The sequence below is a fragment of the Pogoniulus pusillus genome, chromosome 5 (genome assembly GCF_015220805.1).
Source record: "Pogoniulus pusillus isolate bPogPus1 chromosome 5, bPogPus1.pri, whole genome shotgun sequence".
In the NCBI taxonomy this organism is placed as follows: domain Eukaryota; kingdom Metazoa; phylum Chordata; class Aves; order Piciformes; family Lybiidae; genus Pogoniulus; species Pogoniulus pusillus.
In genome coordinates this window covers 34,363,920-34,382,153 of record NC_087268.1, presented here as the reverse complement: position 1 = coordinate 34,382,153, position 18,234 = coordinate 34,363,920, and the positions used below count along the sequence as shown (strand labels likewise).

General features: G+C 41.8%; 2 protein-coding genes across 3 annotated transcripts; one reads left to right on the top strand and one right to left on the bottom strand.

Annotated features, from left to right (window-relative positions):
• Positions 1-201: 201 nt before the first annotated feature.
• LIG4 (DNA ligase 4) lies at positions 202-4,459 on the bottom strand. Of its 2 annotated transcripts, none has more exons than XM_064143771.1 (2): positions 4,395-4,459; positions 202-3,795 (listed from the first exon to the last, which is right to left on the bottom strand). In XM_064143771.1, the coding sequence occupies exon 2, from the start codon at positions 3,777-3,779 to the stop codon at positions 1,044-1,046; it is 2,736 nt and encodes a 911-aa protein (XP_063999841.1). In that variant the 5' UTR covers positions 3,780-3,795; positions 4,395-4,459; the 3' UTR covers positions 202-1,043. The 2 variants fall into 2 exon arrangements, with proteins under 2 accessions (XP_063999841.1, XP_063999843.1); XM_064143773.1 differs by having other exon boundaries at positions 4,334-4,415.
• An 82-nt stretch (positions 4,460-4,541) lies between these two features.
• ABHD13 (abhydrolase domain containing 13) lies at positions 4,542-16,790 on the top strand. Its single transcript, XM_064143770.1, has 2 exons — positions 4,542-4,805; positions 15,447-16,790. The coding sequence occupies exon 2, from the start codon at positions 15,482-15,484 to the stop codon at positions 16,493-16,495; it is 1,014 nt and encodes a 337-aa protein (XP_063999840.1). The 5' UTR covers positions 4,542-4,805; positions 15,447-15,481; the 3' UTR covers positions 16,496-16,790.
• The last annotated feature ends 1,444 nt before the right edge of the window (positions 16,791-18,234 follow it).

Sequence of the window (18,234 nt, the reverse complement as noted above, 5' to 3'; positions counted from 1 at the left end):
ATATGAACACCACAAAGAGCACTGAAGAAACAGGTCAGCCAAAAACTGGTTCTGTGTCATACCAGTTCTGTTTAATATTAGTATTGGCATAAGAAGAATTGAAGCCTTAACTTTTATGCATTATCTAACGGAGTAAAATAAAAAACTTTGTGCTTTTAAAAAAAAATCATTGCTCACTTAAAAAAAAACAAAACCAAACAAGACTTTAAAAATATATTTTATTTACTAGTTGAAAAAAATAATGCACTGAAATGGAAATTTGAGAATTAATCCCAGACTTCTGAAATAGTTTATGAAGCATTTTTTGAAAGATAAAATGATAGTTACATGGTAAAGCCTAATCCTGTCACACTTCATGGTTTAACTGATAACAAGCACAGGCAGACATTACTGTTAACAAGTAATTAAGGTCATTATTAATTCATTAGCACCTGATTCAGAAGTTTAGGTTCCATTTTATAATGGCTATGTGTACAATAAATGTAATATTCTAAATGCAATATTCTAAACTAAAGTGCTACTGAGGCTGTGTGGGGCTTAGTGCTAAAACTAATGTAAACAAATTAAAATAGTAGAGGGTTTATAAATTACTAAATTCAATAGCATATGGAATATACACAAAAGAAATCCACAGAAAACATGAATGTGTTTGCAAATTGATAAATAAACAATAAGTTAAATAGCAGAATCTCCATAAAATGTTAAATTATTGTCTGCACTTTGAGTAATGGAGGCAGGTGCCATTATTAGGCACACAATTAACTGCAATATTCCATCTTTCCTGAGGCCTCTTTATTAAGTAAAATGCTTACATCACCTTTCTTGTGGTGATTGTTTTTTTTTCTCATTCAACACAGTTTGGCATCCCCTTGCTTCCACAATTCTACAATTAAAAACCTTTCTCTGATTTCAACAATAGACTGTTATTAAGCCAGGTTGATGTAAAAAACATAAAAAGCATACAAAAAAGTCAAGGCAAACTTGTAATATCCAAATCTCCTCCCAAGAAGAGTAATATTTTTGTTGTAAGCTTAAAAACTACTTTATATTAAATACTGATTTTCATTCTTTGGAACTCCTCCCTCCACTGACTCTGTTACCCAGAGCTCAGATACAATTTTAAATTTCTTCCCAAATGTTCTCCTGAGTGCTTTCATGTCTTTAACTCGGGAATGATCTTCTCCTGTAACAACATGGGAGACACCCTCTTCAAGGCGAGAAACTAGTTTTGCACCATAAAAACGGAGCTCCAAAGCTCTAATTGATAGTGTTGTTCCATGGATTTTGGTTCTGGGCTCATTAACCACAGCATAATAGTCCACATAAATAGTGTTTCCTCTGAATATATTGAGCTGACAGCTGTTCCATGAATAGCGTTCTTCTAACTCTGCAATCACATCCAAAGGCATCACCTTACTGTCTTTTGTTCTTGAGAACACTTCCTTGAGTTGTGCAACATCTGTGTCTGCTGTGTAGCTGTCTCCATAACAATCATACTCACGAGCAAAGTGTTCTTTTGTGTCAGGAGACATGTGAATCATAAAGGCTGGCTGCCAAGGCACCAGCATTTTAGACTGAAAACACTGAAGAAGCCACTCTGCCCTCACCACATCATATTTGTTGGAAGCAATGATATTCTTCACTCTGACATTCTCAGCTCCTGCGATGACACAATAAGTCTCGGGCCCTGGGTTCTGTACCACGCTGCCACCAAATTCAGCTATTCTGCTTTCTAGTTCAGATTTTGTGTATTTTACTGTTCCAGTCATAACACAAAACTCAACATCTTCAAATACATTTGAAACCTTGTTTACAGTAGAGAGATCAGGAGCTTTAAATTGTTCAGCTATTCCAATAATCTTCTTCACCTTTGATACAGTTCTCCTTTTTTTCTCTTGTGGCTCATCATACTCATCTATATGAAGGTGCTTAGATGCCAGCTTCCCTTCTGCTTTGCTTCTAAGATCTTCTAACATGTCTAAAGTCATGCACTCATACCATTCTTTATCCTCTCTTATCTTCTCAATTCGAGGGAATCTCAAAGTGCAGTCAGTTTTGTACATGTCACTGTTAACAATCTCGGCTGCCTTGACCTGAACTATGACAGAGTTGCAAGGTTCAATATACATTTCAGGTTTCTCAGTTCCACACAAAATGTTACAGGGAGGGTCCTTCCTACGATAGGGCTTCCAGTGTTTAGCCAGTTTCAAACCTAGGTCATACAACTCCTTCATAGTATAGCCAGAGCCAACGCGACAAATAGAATGGAAAATGGTAGGTTTTTCATTTGGGGGAGGTGTCTCTGCAATAGCACACAGAAAATGAGACATCATTCCACCACGTGAGCCCTTCCCCCAGTAACCACCAACAATTAAAAGGTCTAGCTCATCCATCAGTCCATTGACATATTCTGGCTTGATTTTTAACCAGCCTTCCCCACGTTTGTCAGGCTTGTAGGTGGACATGGGATCTTTCACCATAATGCCTTCCTCTCTATTATCTATTGCTTCGTTTAAAGCATCGATTACATCTTTTCTTGTTCTGGCACTTTTTTTATTTACAATGTGTATCCTGCCTGTTACTGGGGTAAATATGCTACTTAAAATTTCATGTCTTTTGCTTAGTATTTCATGCCCCAACTTCTGATCGTTAACCATCAATACATCAAATACACAGAAGCAGGTCTGCAGATCAGAGTCCTCCATCATTCTTTTTACATCAAATTTGTTTCCTTTCTGCATAAAGGTTTGTGTCTCAGGATTGTATGCCATCATTTCACCATCAAGAATGCAGTTTTGTATATTGCTCTTAAATACATTATGAATAAAAGGTGTTAACGAACCATCAAGGGGGGAAGCACCAAACTGCTGGGTGTAGTCAAACCCATTGCGGGAAAAATATTTATACACGTCTCCATCTTTGTGCATCTGCATACGTTCACCATCCAGCTTAGTTTCTATGTAGAACAGCTGGTTATTCATTTGTTTCTCAATTTGTTGGACATCAGCAATGGCAGCAAGCATCGGTTTAAAGGCAGAAAACAACATGATAGAAACATCACTGAGTGAGACAGAAGGATCATGCAGTTGCCTGCAAACCTTTTCCAAATCGGTTGTGACGTTGTGCAATTCAACAGCATCAGGATGGAAAATGGAAAATATCGTTTGCTGACTAACACCGAGCTTTAGATCCTTTATAATCATCCGGATGAGCCATTTTTGTTCCAGTGCTGTGCTCTGGGTAATTAACTGCAGAAGACTTTTCTTTAGTAGACCTTTGTTTTTAGCAGCATTATTATTAGCTATTGCATCTAAGTGTTCATTGACTTGCTCTATTGTCAATCTGCCTTGTTTTGGGCTCCTAGGTTTTAACACAAAGTAAGCGATCATTGCAAAATCTCCAGCATCTCCACGTAAGCCAGCAGGTGCTCTGTAATTTAAAAGCTTTGCAGCATCTTTTCCATCTCTTGGTAAATTAAGCAGTTCAATATATAGCTTTGCAAGCATAGTTTCTTTAATTCCGTATGCCATCCTTTCTCTTTCCAACTGTGGAAGAATAAGTCGCATAGCTGGGTAAAAAGAATCTGTCACGTCTTTCTCTTTGCGATGAAGAGCTTCATGGAACTTTCTCCAGGAATCCAGAAAATCCTTGAAACACTTTGTTTTCTCTGGACGAGATTTACTTTTCTGTATTCGCTCCAGAGTGTCACACAGATGTGCAAAAGGCACGTGAGAGGCCACTGTTTTTTTTGAGGGCTGGGAAGTAGGTGTGGAAGCCATCTGAGTCCGTTTTTCACTAAGAAGAGAACAAAGCATGTATTTGTAGTGATAGAAAACATCAACATGTTATTCTGTTTCAATAAGTAAATAAATAATCTCTCAAGTAGGATTTAGTGATTTTCTCATTTTCCTAAGCAGAATTTAACTGTTATCTTTACTTAAAGGTCCCCAGCTGGCACCACTGTTCTCAGATACAGGTGAGGCTTGGCACCCAGGCTGCAACATTCCAGCACAAGAAATCACTCAGACAAGAGGGTGGCAAGATGCATCACGCATCCTCCTTGCTGCTGTGCAGGCAGGAGCTTTCTCTGCTCTAATTTCTTCCGCCACCCTCTCCTAGAAGTCAGCCCATCCTCGACAGTATCCCGCCCCGGGCCGTCTTGTCCCCCAGCTCCTGGCGCCCGGCAGCTCCCCCGCGGCTGAAGAGACCGTGTGCCACTCGGTGAGGGGGGCACCACAATCAGGGGCGAGGGGCAGCGGACAGAGCGCTCCCGGTACTTCAACCACCGGAATCCCACCCGCACCTCCCGGGTGCACCTTCTGCTGATAGATACCGGGCTAGGAGAAACGGACATCACCCGGGGGCACCGTCTGCTGTGCATCAACTAAGCCCACCTTGGAGCGAGGAAAGAACAGCTATCACCAGAGCAGCCTTTCGGAGAACCGGCCTCAGACAACGGCCCCCCCGACCCGGAAGGGGAGGAGCGCCCCAGTGACATTACAACCCGTGCCCCGCCCGCAGGCGCGGCGGTTTACGGCAACGCAAGCAGGTCCCAGATGCCGCGCCGGTAGCAGCGGCGTCACTGCGCCTGCGCCCTCACCGCCGCGGCAGCGGAGCGCTGGCGAAGCTTGGGGCAGGGGAAGGCGGGGAAAAAGGCGAGAGAACCCTGACCCGGAGGTGGAAGTCTCGGCGAGTGTAACTTCCTGCCTCGGAAGGAACCGTGGTTGAAGTTGCGTGTTGGGGTCTGCGCTAGGCTGAGTTGTCGTCGGCGGCAGCCGCCGCGGCCGCACGAGAGGATGCGGCGGGTGGGTCTCGTCTCGGGCCGGTCCTACGGCGCGGGGAGGGAGCTGGGGTAGGGGTAGGTGGGGGGCTGGGTCGGGTCAGCCCCGTCCCGTCCCTGTAAGGCCGCGACGGGGCGGGAAGGGATCCGGAGCTCTCCTGCAGGGGCGAATGTGTTGCGGGGGAGGTGGAGCGGCGGCCGGCAGACTTGTTTTTGATTTCGTGTGCCGGGTCTCACTGTGACTGGCAGGCGGCGGGTGTAGGTGGCAGGCTGTCCTGTGGGGTGCGTGGCTCCTGCGGCGGGGTTTCGGGACGCCTCTTCCGAGGAACTGCTGCGTTGACAGCGCTGTTAAAAGTTCCCTCAGGTGTTTTCCTGTGAAGCCTCAGGAGAGCTTTTTGCATCTTCGCAGCAAGATTTTTCTCTAATGTTTCGTTCGTCTCCATAGCTATCTGCAATAAAGATGCTTATAGAAGATGAGGCAGATGATAACTTTATTTGTCGTGCAAAGCAAATATATTGAAAAATCTGAGCAGGATATTTCTTTAACATAGGAATGGAAATAATTTAATGTGCTTGGAAAATAGTCTTTTAGAAGCCCATGCTTGCAAGAAAGCTAAGACTAATATGAAAATGTTGTTGTGATTTGTTTACATTCAACATTGTGCTTGTATGGTTCATTAAGGTCTGTCAGTTTGGAAGAGAAATGGAATAAGAGTTAAGAGGTAAACACTTAACGTTATGAGTACTGTGTTCAGTTCTGGGCCCCCCAGTTTAGGAGGGTCACTGAGATGCTTGAGCGTGTCCAGAGAAGGGCGACGAGGCTGGGGAGAGGCCTTGAGCACAGCCCTACGAGGAGAGGCTGAGGGAGCTGGGATTGGTTAGCCTGGAGAAGAGGAGGCTCAGGGGTGACCTTATTGCTGTCTACAACTACCTGAAGGGTGGTTGTGGCCAGGGGGAGGTTGCTCTCTTCTCTCAGGTGGCCAGCACCAGAACGAGAGGACACAGCCTCAGGCTGCATCAGGGGAGATTTAGGCTGGAGGTGAGGAGAAAGTTCTTCACTGAGAGAGTCATCGGACACTGGAATGGGCTGCCCGGGGAGGTGGTGGAGTCGCCGTCCCTGGAGCTGTTCAAGGCAAGGTTGGACGTGGCACTTGGTGCCATGGTCTAGCCTTGAGCTCTGTGGTAAAGGGTTGGACTTGATGATCTATGAGGTCTCTTCCAACCCTGATGATACTGTAATGTACTACTAGATGCAGAGCTGTGGAAGTTTGCTGTTAGAAATAAGTAAGACTAGTGGGTTGCTGATTTTTAAGTCGGAAGTCTTCAGTGTCTGATACTTAATTCTTATTACTCTTTTTCTCCCCCTTTGTTAGGAGTAGCTAGTTTACTGTTTGCTTAATATTTCTACTTATGCAAGTCTTCTGAATAAGCTATGAGTAGATGCAAAACTTATATCAACCTCTTGTCTGGAGGATATGGAGTGTAGGGGAAGGAAGTGCAGTAGAAAGAAATGGATGTTTTTACATATTTCTTAGTTTTTGTAAGAAATAACCTCATTTTATTTGTTTTTAAATAATGAAATCTGAAGGATTGCAGGCTATAAGATTGCTCATAATGCTGGTATTAAGGAGGCAGTGTATGGAATTGTAGATTTCTTTTAGTTGGAAAAGACTTCTAAGATCATTGAGTCCAACTGTCAATCTAAGGCCACCATGGAGTGTAAATCTGTCATAACTTTGTTGTTGTGTGTTATGTTTTATACTGTGTGTTGTATATATGGGCCACGACATTTTAATATGATTCTTGGACTTCTTTATAAGATGTTTTCTAGTCTCTCAGATGTTTCAAACAAGAACTGAGTTCTTGCAGTGACATGATATGCATGATTTCATGAGTAAAACAGGTGTTGGCTCTTAGCCCTTCATTTTCTTCCAGTTAACTGAAAATTCTATTGGCAATTGTCGGGATTAGCACCAAGGACACAGAAACCAAGTTAAAGAGATAGGTTTATCCTTTACTTATACATAACAGGAAAAAGGAAGCAAGCAAAACAGTGGTAGTATGATTAGGATAAATGACAATAACAGAGCAAAGATAAGACATATCAAGGTAATGCAGCTATTCATTACTGCATAAGGTTAGTGATAGTGATTAAGAAAGATACATCACCAGTTGCCCCAGTACTTTACCATCATCCAGATACCACAGTCACTGGGAAGCCCTGATTGCAGCAAGGATTTGGACAACCTTTCCCAGCAACTGGGACATCTTGTGCAGTGCTTGCAGTCGTAGGTGAGGCTTCCAGTTTTTTCAAGAGGGTCTAGCTTTTGTATTGTTGAATAAGCAAGTTTATATAACTTCAAATGTGGGAACGTCTGACTTTTGTTCTCTTATTAGGTTCTTCCCATAGCCCGCCCAGGGAGGAACTAAAGGAGTGTGACTACCTATTTCATTTTGACTGCTCCCTTTCTGACAGCGCCAAACACCTGTCCACGTGGCCTTGATGGTCTGTCAGATATGGTCTTGACAGTCTGTCAAGCGGGGCCAACCACCTGGTTGCATGTAGGGCTTTGATTTACCAAAAAAGCTGAACATCTCCTTATATGGCCTTGATACTGTACTAAATGAAGAAAGTTAATTGCATTCTCATGACATTTCATCCCTACTCATGATTGTATTTTGTCCAAGCTACATCTTTCACTAATGAGTGTGCATATTTTGCTAATGGTTATATGCTAAGAATAGATACGTACCTTGCTAGTGAGCAGATAGTAAGAATGCATAATGCTTGAACGGGATGCGATATTCATCTAGAGGTCAACTTAGGTTTGGGGCCTTATGGTTCGGGCTTCAGCACTTCAGTTGGTCTTTTGACCTACAGATGAACCACAGTCCTCATAATGTGTCTGGTAAGAGCGTAACTTTAGATTCAGATATCAGGCATAAAGGCGTTACCTTTTGCCTTTAAATTAGTCTTTGTTCATCAGTCATGACAGTAATTCTCATTCCTTTTGTAACATCCGTAGTCAATTGTATGAAATGGGATTAGGCTTGGGAGAAAAATCAAAGTGTCAGCTGCACAAATGAGGAAAAGAGATGTTTGCTTAACCCATGGTCCTCCTGGCAGCCACTTTCCCACTCTCATCAGTTTGCAAACAACAGTTAGATTTGGTAAATTTCCCACAAACTCCTTCCTCTTCCTGCAACAAATAATCTAAAACAGGTGATGTGGGATAATTGCATTCCTCATTTGAGAGGATTGGTCACCCAAAAGATCAAGAGACATAACAGTCCAATTGGTTAGTATTTCCAAAGCAGCCTGTAATCTAGTTATCCGATCCAAATCATAAATGGTAGTATCCTTTCCCAAACAGACTTGTTGTGGTAGATGGGTAGATTTAACTCTGCAGGATCTGCAGTGCAGAGTTCTATACAGTGTAGTTATTCTCACAGGTAATATGTAGGGACATAATCCCATTTTTTTCTTGTCCAGGTCTCATGGTCAGAATTGTATTGTTCTTTCCTGCAGCTATGGCTTCAGCCAGTTCCAAAAGGCCATTGGGCTGTTGGACCCACACCTTTGCCCCACTGTTAAGGCCAGTAGATCCAAATCCTTTATCGCTGTGAACAGAGGTAATTTGGAGTGGATCCCCTTTCTGTGTCGCTGTTTTCAAAACTGGCAATATCAGCAATTACACCATCTGTGGTGGGGTTGAATGGTTAAATCTCGTTTGTCATTATTCAGTAGGATTACTTTAAGTAATTTCTCCTTGATAACCTGCATCAGTCACTTGCCTCCATAACATGAACACCTTTCAATGTTAGGTTCAGGCAAGCAGCTATTAAACCAAAATATCCTGGAGGAATTGGGATTCCTATTCCAGTGTTAATAACTTGTCTGGGTTTGGTTTATTCTGATCAATTCCAGTGCGTGGAGATCTAGTTCTGCAGCATCTGGGGTGGCCCAGTAGGGGGCTGTTGCACCTGTAGTGATTTCCAGTTAAAGTGTCACTCACGGTCTGAAGTTTTATGTGTAAATTGGGTGTGGTCATGCCATCAGGGAGGTCTCCATTTCCCTAATGAGCCTATGGCTAAAGATGTGCATCTGTGATGTGGGTTCTTTACTGGGATAAGCTCCCATCTCCCAGTTTTCTTAGCTGCTCCTTCGTCAGGCCATTCATTCATTTGGCAAATCCTGTAGCTTGTGGGTAATATGATATACAAAAAACCCAGTGAATATTTTGTTGCTCAGCATATTGTTGCACAAATTTGTTTTGAAAATGAGGCTCATTATCTGCTTGAATTTGCAAAGAGATTCCATACTGCAGGATTGTCATCTCTCTGGTAGATAGTGCTATGGTGAGTAGCCCTTGTGAAAGGACGGGCAGTCCAATACCCAGAATATGTATCTACAGCAGTACCGACATATTTACATCCCTGCTCCTGGGGTAGGAGCCCAATATAATCCATTTGACAAATTTGTCCTAGGACTTTTCCCCATCCAAATAATTTTCCCCTCCTTAGTTGCCCTTTCTCAATGTTAGGCAGCAGGCATTTATGAGTGTGTTGGTGCACAGGACATTTGGCAATTATAGATTTGATCATACTGAATGACATTATTATGCGGTGTTCTTGAGCCCACCTGTAACTGGCTGCTTCTCCAAAGTACCCATGTTTTTGTTGTGTCTATTTCAACAAGCCTTCATGATCCTCTTTCGGAGGGAAATCCAGTCTGGCTTGGGAAATCTTTGCCTGGTTGTCTGCAACAGTTACAGAGTTGCTCCAGCATGTGTGTAATACTATGAAGATCAACACGAAACACAATCACCTTAGTCCTTTGTGCCATTTCCCAGATATTTTTCCCCAATTCTTTTCCTCAGAATTCTTTGGCATGTATTTTCCATTCCTTGGATACACATGTTGGCAACCAGGAAGTTAACCTTTTAGCTACTGACCAGGCATCAGTGCATAAATTATGTTCTCCTAAATCTTGTTTCAAGGCCTTATAGACAGCCTGTAATTCAGCATATTGACTGCATTTTCCTTCTCTTGTCTCTACAAGTTTATCTACATAGGGATGGTAAGCTACTCCTTTCCAAACCCTCCAAAATTCCTCCTATGTATTTAGCTGACCAATCAGTAAACCAACCATGTTCCTTTTTGAGAGACATTAACTCATATAAAAGTCTTTCCCCATCACACTGGGAGGGACTCCTGTTCAACCTTTAGTCAGTTATTCTCTTGGTCCCTTGTGGGGGCAGCAACTACCCAGTCACAAAAAATGGCTACTCCACAAACCCCTACTTTGTCTCTGTCCTGTATATACCATTTCCACTGCAGGATATTTGATTCCTTGGCATGTCCAATTCTGTGGGTTTTTAGGAGAATTTTTAACCTACTGCATTGCAGGAATTTCAGAACAGAGAGCCACTTCTTGTCCTATCATAAGTTGTCCTGTTTCTGCCATTGCTCAGTAGCATGCTAATAACTGTTTCTTGAAGGGTGTATAATTGCTTCCTGCCTTAATAAGTTTTCTCCCCACCAAAACCCAGGGGAATATTTTTCTTTCCCTGTTTTTGCTGTAGACTCCAGGAGGTCTCTGCTTCAGTGTCAGTTAAGGCTCTTACTGTTTGTAAGGACTAGTTGTTCTGTAATAAGTGAAGCTCCACATGGGTTCACAAGGACCCTTGGCATAATTGCAAGATGCATGAGAATCACAACATGTGCTTCGTAATTCACCATAGATATTCTGGATTAACACATCCTGCTCTCACAAGCCTCACTCTGTGCACACAGGAGGAAAAGTTATAAAACAAACCCAAAGTGAGTTTAATGAGATGCTAATATGCACAATTGCCTTAGCCTGTTTGCAGAAAAGCACAGCAAAATGCAGAACCATCAGCAGAAATCAGAGACATAACTGCCCGTGCTCCTAACCCCCAGTCTGCCCGTGCTCCTAACCCCCAGTCTGCCCAGCAGAAAAGCCCAACACCCCTGACCTGGAAACTGGAAGCAACAACTGATCAAGAAGCCTCTCATGTTACAGTCTGAATTTCAAGCACTGTAATACTTTGTGTCAGTCAGCACCTTCATTTTGAAGCTGGCAGATTCAACTCAACCCAGGACAGTAGATGTTTTGTGTCATAAAATGTAGTATTGTAAACTGAAAGGCTTCTGTCTTCCAATTCAGTATAACAGGAATGGGAAATGAAATCCAAGAGATATTTTTAATACATATTTTATATGTATAGTCTTGTAGTATGTTGAACGGTCTTAAATATCACAGACTTCAGAAAGAGTTGAGGAACACCTTATCATCACCCACTGAAAGTTACAGTATTGTTTTACTCTTCTTATTCACATCTTTTAAGTGGAAATTTTGTTCTGCTTCTGCCATCTTTTATTGTTCAGGTCAAACAAGATATTACTTGTAAGACCTGCTGCTTTGGGCTGAAGAGAAAGCCTGGTTTGCAGCTTTATTGTGAGTTAATTTGTATGGACTTACTTTAGTGTCTCATTTGGTCTGTCCTTGTTTGGGAAATCATCATTGTCCTTTATTATTGCTGGAAGGAGGAAAGGAAGAACCCAGGCAAAATCTGTTTTCTAGCTAACAAATCTTGCAGTAAGCTTTGAAGTTAGAGACATGGTCTGATTCAAGTCTGGAAATGGACAATCTAGTGGTTTCACATAGCTGATGAGAAAACTTTGAATAGTCATGTACTTATGTCTTGGGTTCAAATGCAGGTTCCCAGAGACTCTTATAAATTTGGTAGACCCAATGACAATTTATAGAATTTATAGAGTGCCCTCCCCTCTTCCCCCTCCTTTCCCCAAAAGACAGGGAGAGAGATAAAGGTAGGGACACCCAAATAAATCAATCTCACTCGATTTGGAAGTTAAAAAGGAAAAGTTTAACAGTAACTTAGAAAAAAGGGATTGGAGGTAGGGGAGTTTACAAAGGATAAGGAAGGGAAAACAGCAAAATACAAAACAGGGATGGATACAACCCGAGTAGTGTGATGGTGTCTCTGCCTCGTGGCTGCCACGTGTTGTGCTGGTATGCAGTATCAGTGTGTGTGTGATCATGAACGCAGGAAGAGAGAAAGAGCAAGAGGGAGAGACAGGGAGGTCCTGTCTCTTTTATACCACAGGAAGTGGGGGGAGTGGGCTAACCATCACCTGGAGTGTGGCCCACCCCTGAGGAGGGGCCAAGACCCCTAGGGTCAGGTTCAGGGTCACTCCCCCAGGAGTGTTAACCCTATACAACTTATTATTTCATAGCTTTATTGAAATGTGTAGGTAGGTATGAAAAGTTTGTGCCTGGGTAGTTTACCCTTCCTGCTAACTACCATATATTGAGTTCTAGCTTTAGGGTGCATTGCTTTTGCAGCTCCAGTAGCAAAAATTTTTATCTATATATATAAAAGTAATCATGCAGCAGCAGAATATCAGTAGTGCAATATTTTGATACTATCCTACCGAAATGAAAATGGAAGCAGTGCACAATCAAAGCTATCATGGATGACAAAATCAGCTGTATCAGTCTTCAAATACTTATCCTTAGTGTACATGACATAGCCATCTGCAAAACTTAAGGTGATTAAGTAAGGTGTTTATGACCTCATAGGTTTTCAGTAGTTGTTTTTAGTGGTGAGTCTCCTACTCTTTTGTGAATGTCTTAGAAAGCATTGTTTGAGTCTTTTAATTTGTAAGAAAGTCAGTGTAGTGAAGAAGAATGTCATTGTCAGTGTTCTTATAGTCTTGAAATGTAATTCATAAAATATGTCAGCTTCGCTAGAAGCTCATAAAATGTTTTGAGTTAGAATGGACTTTTAAAGGCCATCTAGTCCAACCCCTTGCAGTGAGCAGGGGCATCTTAAAGTAGATCACTGTTGGTCAGAATTCTGACCAGCCTGATTTGAATGTTTCCAGGGATGGAGCATGTACCACCTCTATGGCCAACCTGTTCCAGTATTTCACAACTCTCATGGTAAAAAAAAATACTCTTTGTATATAGTCTAAATCTACACTCTGTTAGTTTAAAACCATTAGTCCCTGTCCTATTGCAATAAGCCCTGCTGAAAGGATTCTTTCCACCTTTCTTATAGGTCCCCTTTAATTACACAAAGGCCATTAGAATGCCTATGCAGAGTCTTCTCTTCTCCGGGCTGAACAACCCCTTTCTTCACAGCAGAGGTGTCCTGCCCCTCTGATAAATTTTATGGCCCTCCTCAGGACCCACTCCAACAGGCCTGTGTCTTTCTTTGCTGAGGACTGCAGAGTGAGGTCTCACTGGAGCAGAGTAATTAACCTGCTGGCCATGCATCGTAGATGCAGCCCAGGATGTGATTTACCGTTTGGACTGCAAGCACACATTGCTGGCTCACATCCAGCTTTTCGTTCTCAAGTCCTTCTCCACAGGCCACTCTCAATCCTTTCTTCTGCTGGCCTGTACTGGTATCAGGAATTGCCCTGACTCAGGTACAGGACCTTGCACTTGGCCCTCTGTGACTATCCAGCCAATGCCCCATCCACCTAAACAGGCCACTCATGAAATGTGTCTCTCTCCAGCATAGAGAGAGAAGAATGTTGTGCAGGTCCCTGTCAAAAGCCTTAGAGAAATCCAGATAGGTGACATCCATAGCTCTTCCCTTCTCCACTGATATGATTGCTCCATCATAAAAGACCAGTAGCTTGAGTGGTGAGGCGGAACTTGCTCTTGGGCAGTCTTGAATCATCTCTCTGTCCTCCATGAACCTTAGCATAGCTTTTAGGAGGATCTGTTCCATGCTATTCCCAGGCACAGAGGTGAGAATGACAGGGTCAGTAGTTCCCAGGGGCCTTCTTCAAAGCATCTTTGTGTCTGATGAATGTGACATCTTTACTAGAGAAATGGATTGCAAGAACTAAATTTTCATAGAGACAATACTTGTGCATAATTGGATGTGGATATTGAACATGAGCTCATAAATAATACAACAAAGTTGAAATAACTGCTCTCAAGTGTATTTCAGTAGTCATATAATTGAAGGATATTATGTACAAGCTTAATTTCATATTGCCTTTCATCAGTATGTAAATCTTAAGATGTAGCAGATTTCTTTTTATTTCTCATTTGTAGCTAATTGTTATGTAAAGCAATTAGAGATGTCATGTTACACTTGAACCCAGCATTGAATAATGTGAGAGCTTCTGTGTGTGTTGTAAGACATAACTGTCTGTTACAGTTGAAGAAAGGATCTAATTCTTTATTAACATCACTCTCCTGGCCTGCATCAGGAACAGTGTGGCCAGTAGGACAAGGGAGGTTATTCTTCCCCTGTACTCAGCACTGGTCAGGCCACACCTTGAGTACTGTGTCCAGTTCTGGGCCCCTCAATTCAGGAGAGATGTTGAGGTTCTGGAACGTGTCCAGAGAAGGGCAACAAAGCTGGTGAAGGGCCTGGAACACAAACCCTATGAGGAGAGGCTGAGGGAGCTGGGGTTGTTTAGTCTAGAGAAGAGGAGGCTCAGGGCTGACCTCATTGCTGTCTACAACTACCTGAAGGGAGGTTGTAGCCAGGTGGGGGGTGGCCTCTTTTCCCAGGCAACCAGCAACAGAACAAGGGGACACAGTCCAAGTTGTGACGGGGAAAGTATAGGCTGGATGTTAGGAGGAAGTTCTTGCCAAAGAGCGTGATTGGCATTGGAATGGGCTGCCCAGGGAGGTGGTGGAGGCACCATCCCTGGAGGTGTTCAAGAAAACCCTGACTGAGGCACTTAGTGCCATGGTCTAGTTGACTGGCTAGGGCTGGGTGCTAGGTTGGACTGGATGATCTTGGAGGTCTCTTCCAACCTGGTTGATTCTATGATTCTCCTTTTATGCTGTGTGTGTGTTTTTGTCATGAGTCTGGTTTCATGTTTGGACTTTTTGGTAGTTGTACTTTTCATCAATGAGAAAATAATGTTGCTGGCTGATTGTTTTTTGTGGTCTTGACTGATGATACAATCATGCAATTAAAGATCTAATGCCAGCTACTGAGTTGATAGCTTTCCACTATCAGTGTGAGACAATCAAAATACAGCAAACCAGATGGCATTTACTGTGACTACAGTGTGGTGTCGTACTACAGAGGAGTCTTTTTCTTCTGACCAGTTTGTGTTGCTCTGTCATCACAGCTGATGAAGATTCTGGAAGACATCTGCTAAGTAATAGCAGACCCAGTATGTATTGTGAGGTACCACTGGTTGCAGAATGAAGTGCATAGGCCTACTGAATGCTTCTCTTGACCATCATTGGTAGCAAGTTAGAGTTTTAAGGGCTGTTTGACAGACAGGTGAAACGGTCTGTGTGGTTGTTCCATTGGTCTGCAGAGAAAACAGAGGGGAAGCGTAAGTTTTTATTATCCTGGTCATCCACTTTTCTAGTACTACTGATGGGCCTTGACTTCTGAAAAAAAAAAAAAAGGGATTTTGAAGGGTTCTAAATCTTCTTCCTTGAGACTGCTGCTCTGCTTGTTTTACAGAATTGAATGCTCTGCAATAGTTCAAAGGGAGTTTACCATCAAGCTTAATGTTGATATTTTAATGTACTGTCCCACTTTACTTTTCTGCGAGTACAAATGCTTAAATCACTGCCGCAGTTTCCTCTGTATTTATACATGGTTTTGGTTTTTTATTTTTTCAGGTTTTACTTGGAGTAGAGGATCACTGACTTCTACAATGGAAAAGTCATGGATGCTTTGGACCTTTGCTAAAAGATGGCTGCTAGCATTGGCTTCCTGGACTTGGAGTCTCTGCCGTATTTGTCTTCTACCCTTGATAGTGACTTTTCACTTGTATGGAGGCATTTTACTACTTACATTAATATTTGTCTCAATAGCAGGTATATTATATAAGTTCCAGGATGTGCTGCTTTACTTTCCTGAACAGCCCTCTTCATCACGCCTTTATGTTCCTATGCCTACTGGTATACCACATGAAAACATCTTCATCAAAACCAAAGATGGAGTTCTTCTCAATCTTATCCTGCTGAGATACACAGGGGACAATGCAGCGTACTCTCCAACCATCATTTACTTTCATGGGAATGCAGGCAACATTGGCCACAGGTTGCCAAATGCTTTGTTAATGCTGGTAAACCTGAAAGTAAACTTAATTCTTGTTGATTATAGAGGGTATGGAAAAAGTGAAGGAGAAGCAAGCGAAGAAGGTTTGTACTTAGATTCTGAGGCCGTGTTAGACTATGCGATGACTCGGTCCGATCTTGATAAAACAAAAATTTTCCTTTTTGGCCGTTCCTTGGGGGGAGCAGTAGCTATTCATCTAGCTTCTGAAAATTCCCATAGGATTTCTGCCATCGTGGTGGAGAACACCTTTCTTAGCATCCCATACATGGCCAGCACTTTGTTTTCTTTCTTTCCAATGAGATATCTTCCTTTATGGTGCTACAAAAACAAATTTCTGTCCTACAGAAAAATCTCTCAGTGCAGAATGCCTTCTCTCTTCATCTCTGGGTTGTCTGACCAGTTAATTCCACCAGTTATGATGAAGCAGCTGTATGAATTATCCCCAGCTCGGACTAAGAGATTGGCGATCTTTCCTGATGGAACTCATAATGACACTTGGCAGTGCCAGGGTTATTTCACTGCACTTGAACAGTTCATCAAAGAAGTAATAAAGAGTCACTCCCCTGAAGAAATGGCGAAAACATCATCTAATGTAACAATAATATAATTGATGTTCTTCTTTGGGGTGGGGGGAGTTACCTGCACTGTACCTTGATTTGTGAAAAGTGGTAAAAGAATGTTAATTTTTAAATGTATGCCATGTCTGTACTTGCCTAAAAAGTGAAATTAAACTTGGAAAGGTCTGATGCTTTACTGAGATGCTCTAGATAACCGTTCTATTTGAAGCATTGTAAAAGAACCAGTTTATGTCTTTCTCATACTTTTTTGGGATCTCTGTCTGTATATTCCATTTTGTTTGATATGTATAAAGGATGCTATTAAAGAAACTTACTACAAAAGTAGTACAGAATGTATTAGTTTAGAACAATGGGAGGCTTTTCAGTGTTCACTGCTGTATGTGTGAGCTTTTTGGACAGTCATGGTTAGCACAACGATTTGTAGTTTCTCTTAGGGTTTATTTAAAGTGTGCCATGCATGAGGTTATTCCTTGAAACTTTATATTATGCAAGGCGGGAAGTCTTCAATGTGCTAAATAATATCAGATAGCATTAATGGTAGAGTATACTTGCAAGTATACCATCCTGGGTTATTACTGTTGCATACGTATGGATTTCAAACCACAACTGAAGAGGAAAAGATGCTTTCCCTGTATTGATTTTACTGCTTATCATAGTGCTCAGAAAGTTGTATGTACCTAAACATTATGGTTTCAGGATTTTGCCCAGGTAATTTCTTCATAGAAAATAGAAGTAACCTTCAAAAAATGAGCAGTTCAATCTAAGCTCCTTTCTGTCCCAGACTTTCCTCACTGATGTGCAGGCAAAAGGTATGTTGGTATTAGCCTACATGTGCATTTAAGGCAGAATGAGTGGTGTGATAGGAGTTTTATACAAGATCAGAGTTTATGTTTAATTACTTTCCTTTTTTTTTAATCTGGAATAGTTCAATGTTTGTGCCCTTTATACCTCTGAAAGAAACAAATCCAAATTATTACCAGTGAGACAATACAGTTGCTACAATTAAGGATAACAAAAATGAGCAATGCATTAAATTTAGTAGACCTAAGCATAGTGTGAAATGACAGTTTTACAGTTCTACAAATTTGCTTGCAAAGAGTCTTTCACAGTTCCATTGAACCATGTGGAAGTAGTTTAAGCATCAGCTGAAGTGAGTTTTCTTTAGATCTGGTGGGATTTTTGAAGTTTCACCACTTCAGAGCCAGAATTTGGTTCTGAGTGAATGTTGGGGTTCTGCTTTTATTTGGCTTGGTTTTGGTTTTAAGAGTCCTTATCCTAGGTAGTTGTATTGAAGTTGTATGGCTTGCCTCTTCAACTTTATTTTTTTTATGGGAAGAACAAAGTGTGGACACTCTTCCATATAATCTGTAAAATTGCCCTTTTGATTGAAAATTTAAAATAAACTTTCCTGCCACATTGTCCTGCTTCAGAAAAGCAACTCGGCACACACTGAAAATCTGTTTCCTGGTAGGCAGTGCTATGTTAAGCTTGTGCTTAAGTTCTCTCGTTGAATAAAACTGCTTTTCTGAACCGGTGCCTTAATAGTTACGCCTCCTAAAATTTACTGCATGGGCTTAGAGGTCTTAAGTACACATGGATAGTAGTTGTCAGCAATTTATGGACAGGATAATACATCTTTACTTAAATGTGACTTTTCAATTAGTATTTTTACTTTACCATAAACGTTTACCAGAGGTTGCTGCTTTCTCTGGTAAGTATGCTTTGCCCTACTATTTATAAAGGTTCTCTTAGAGTTGAGAGAAAAAAC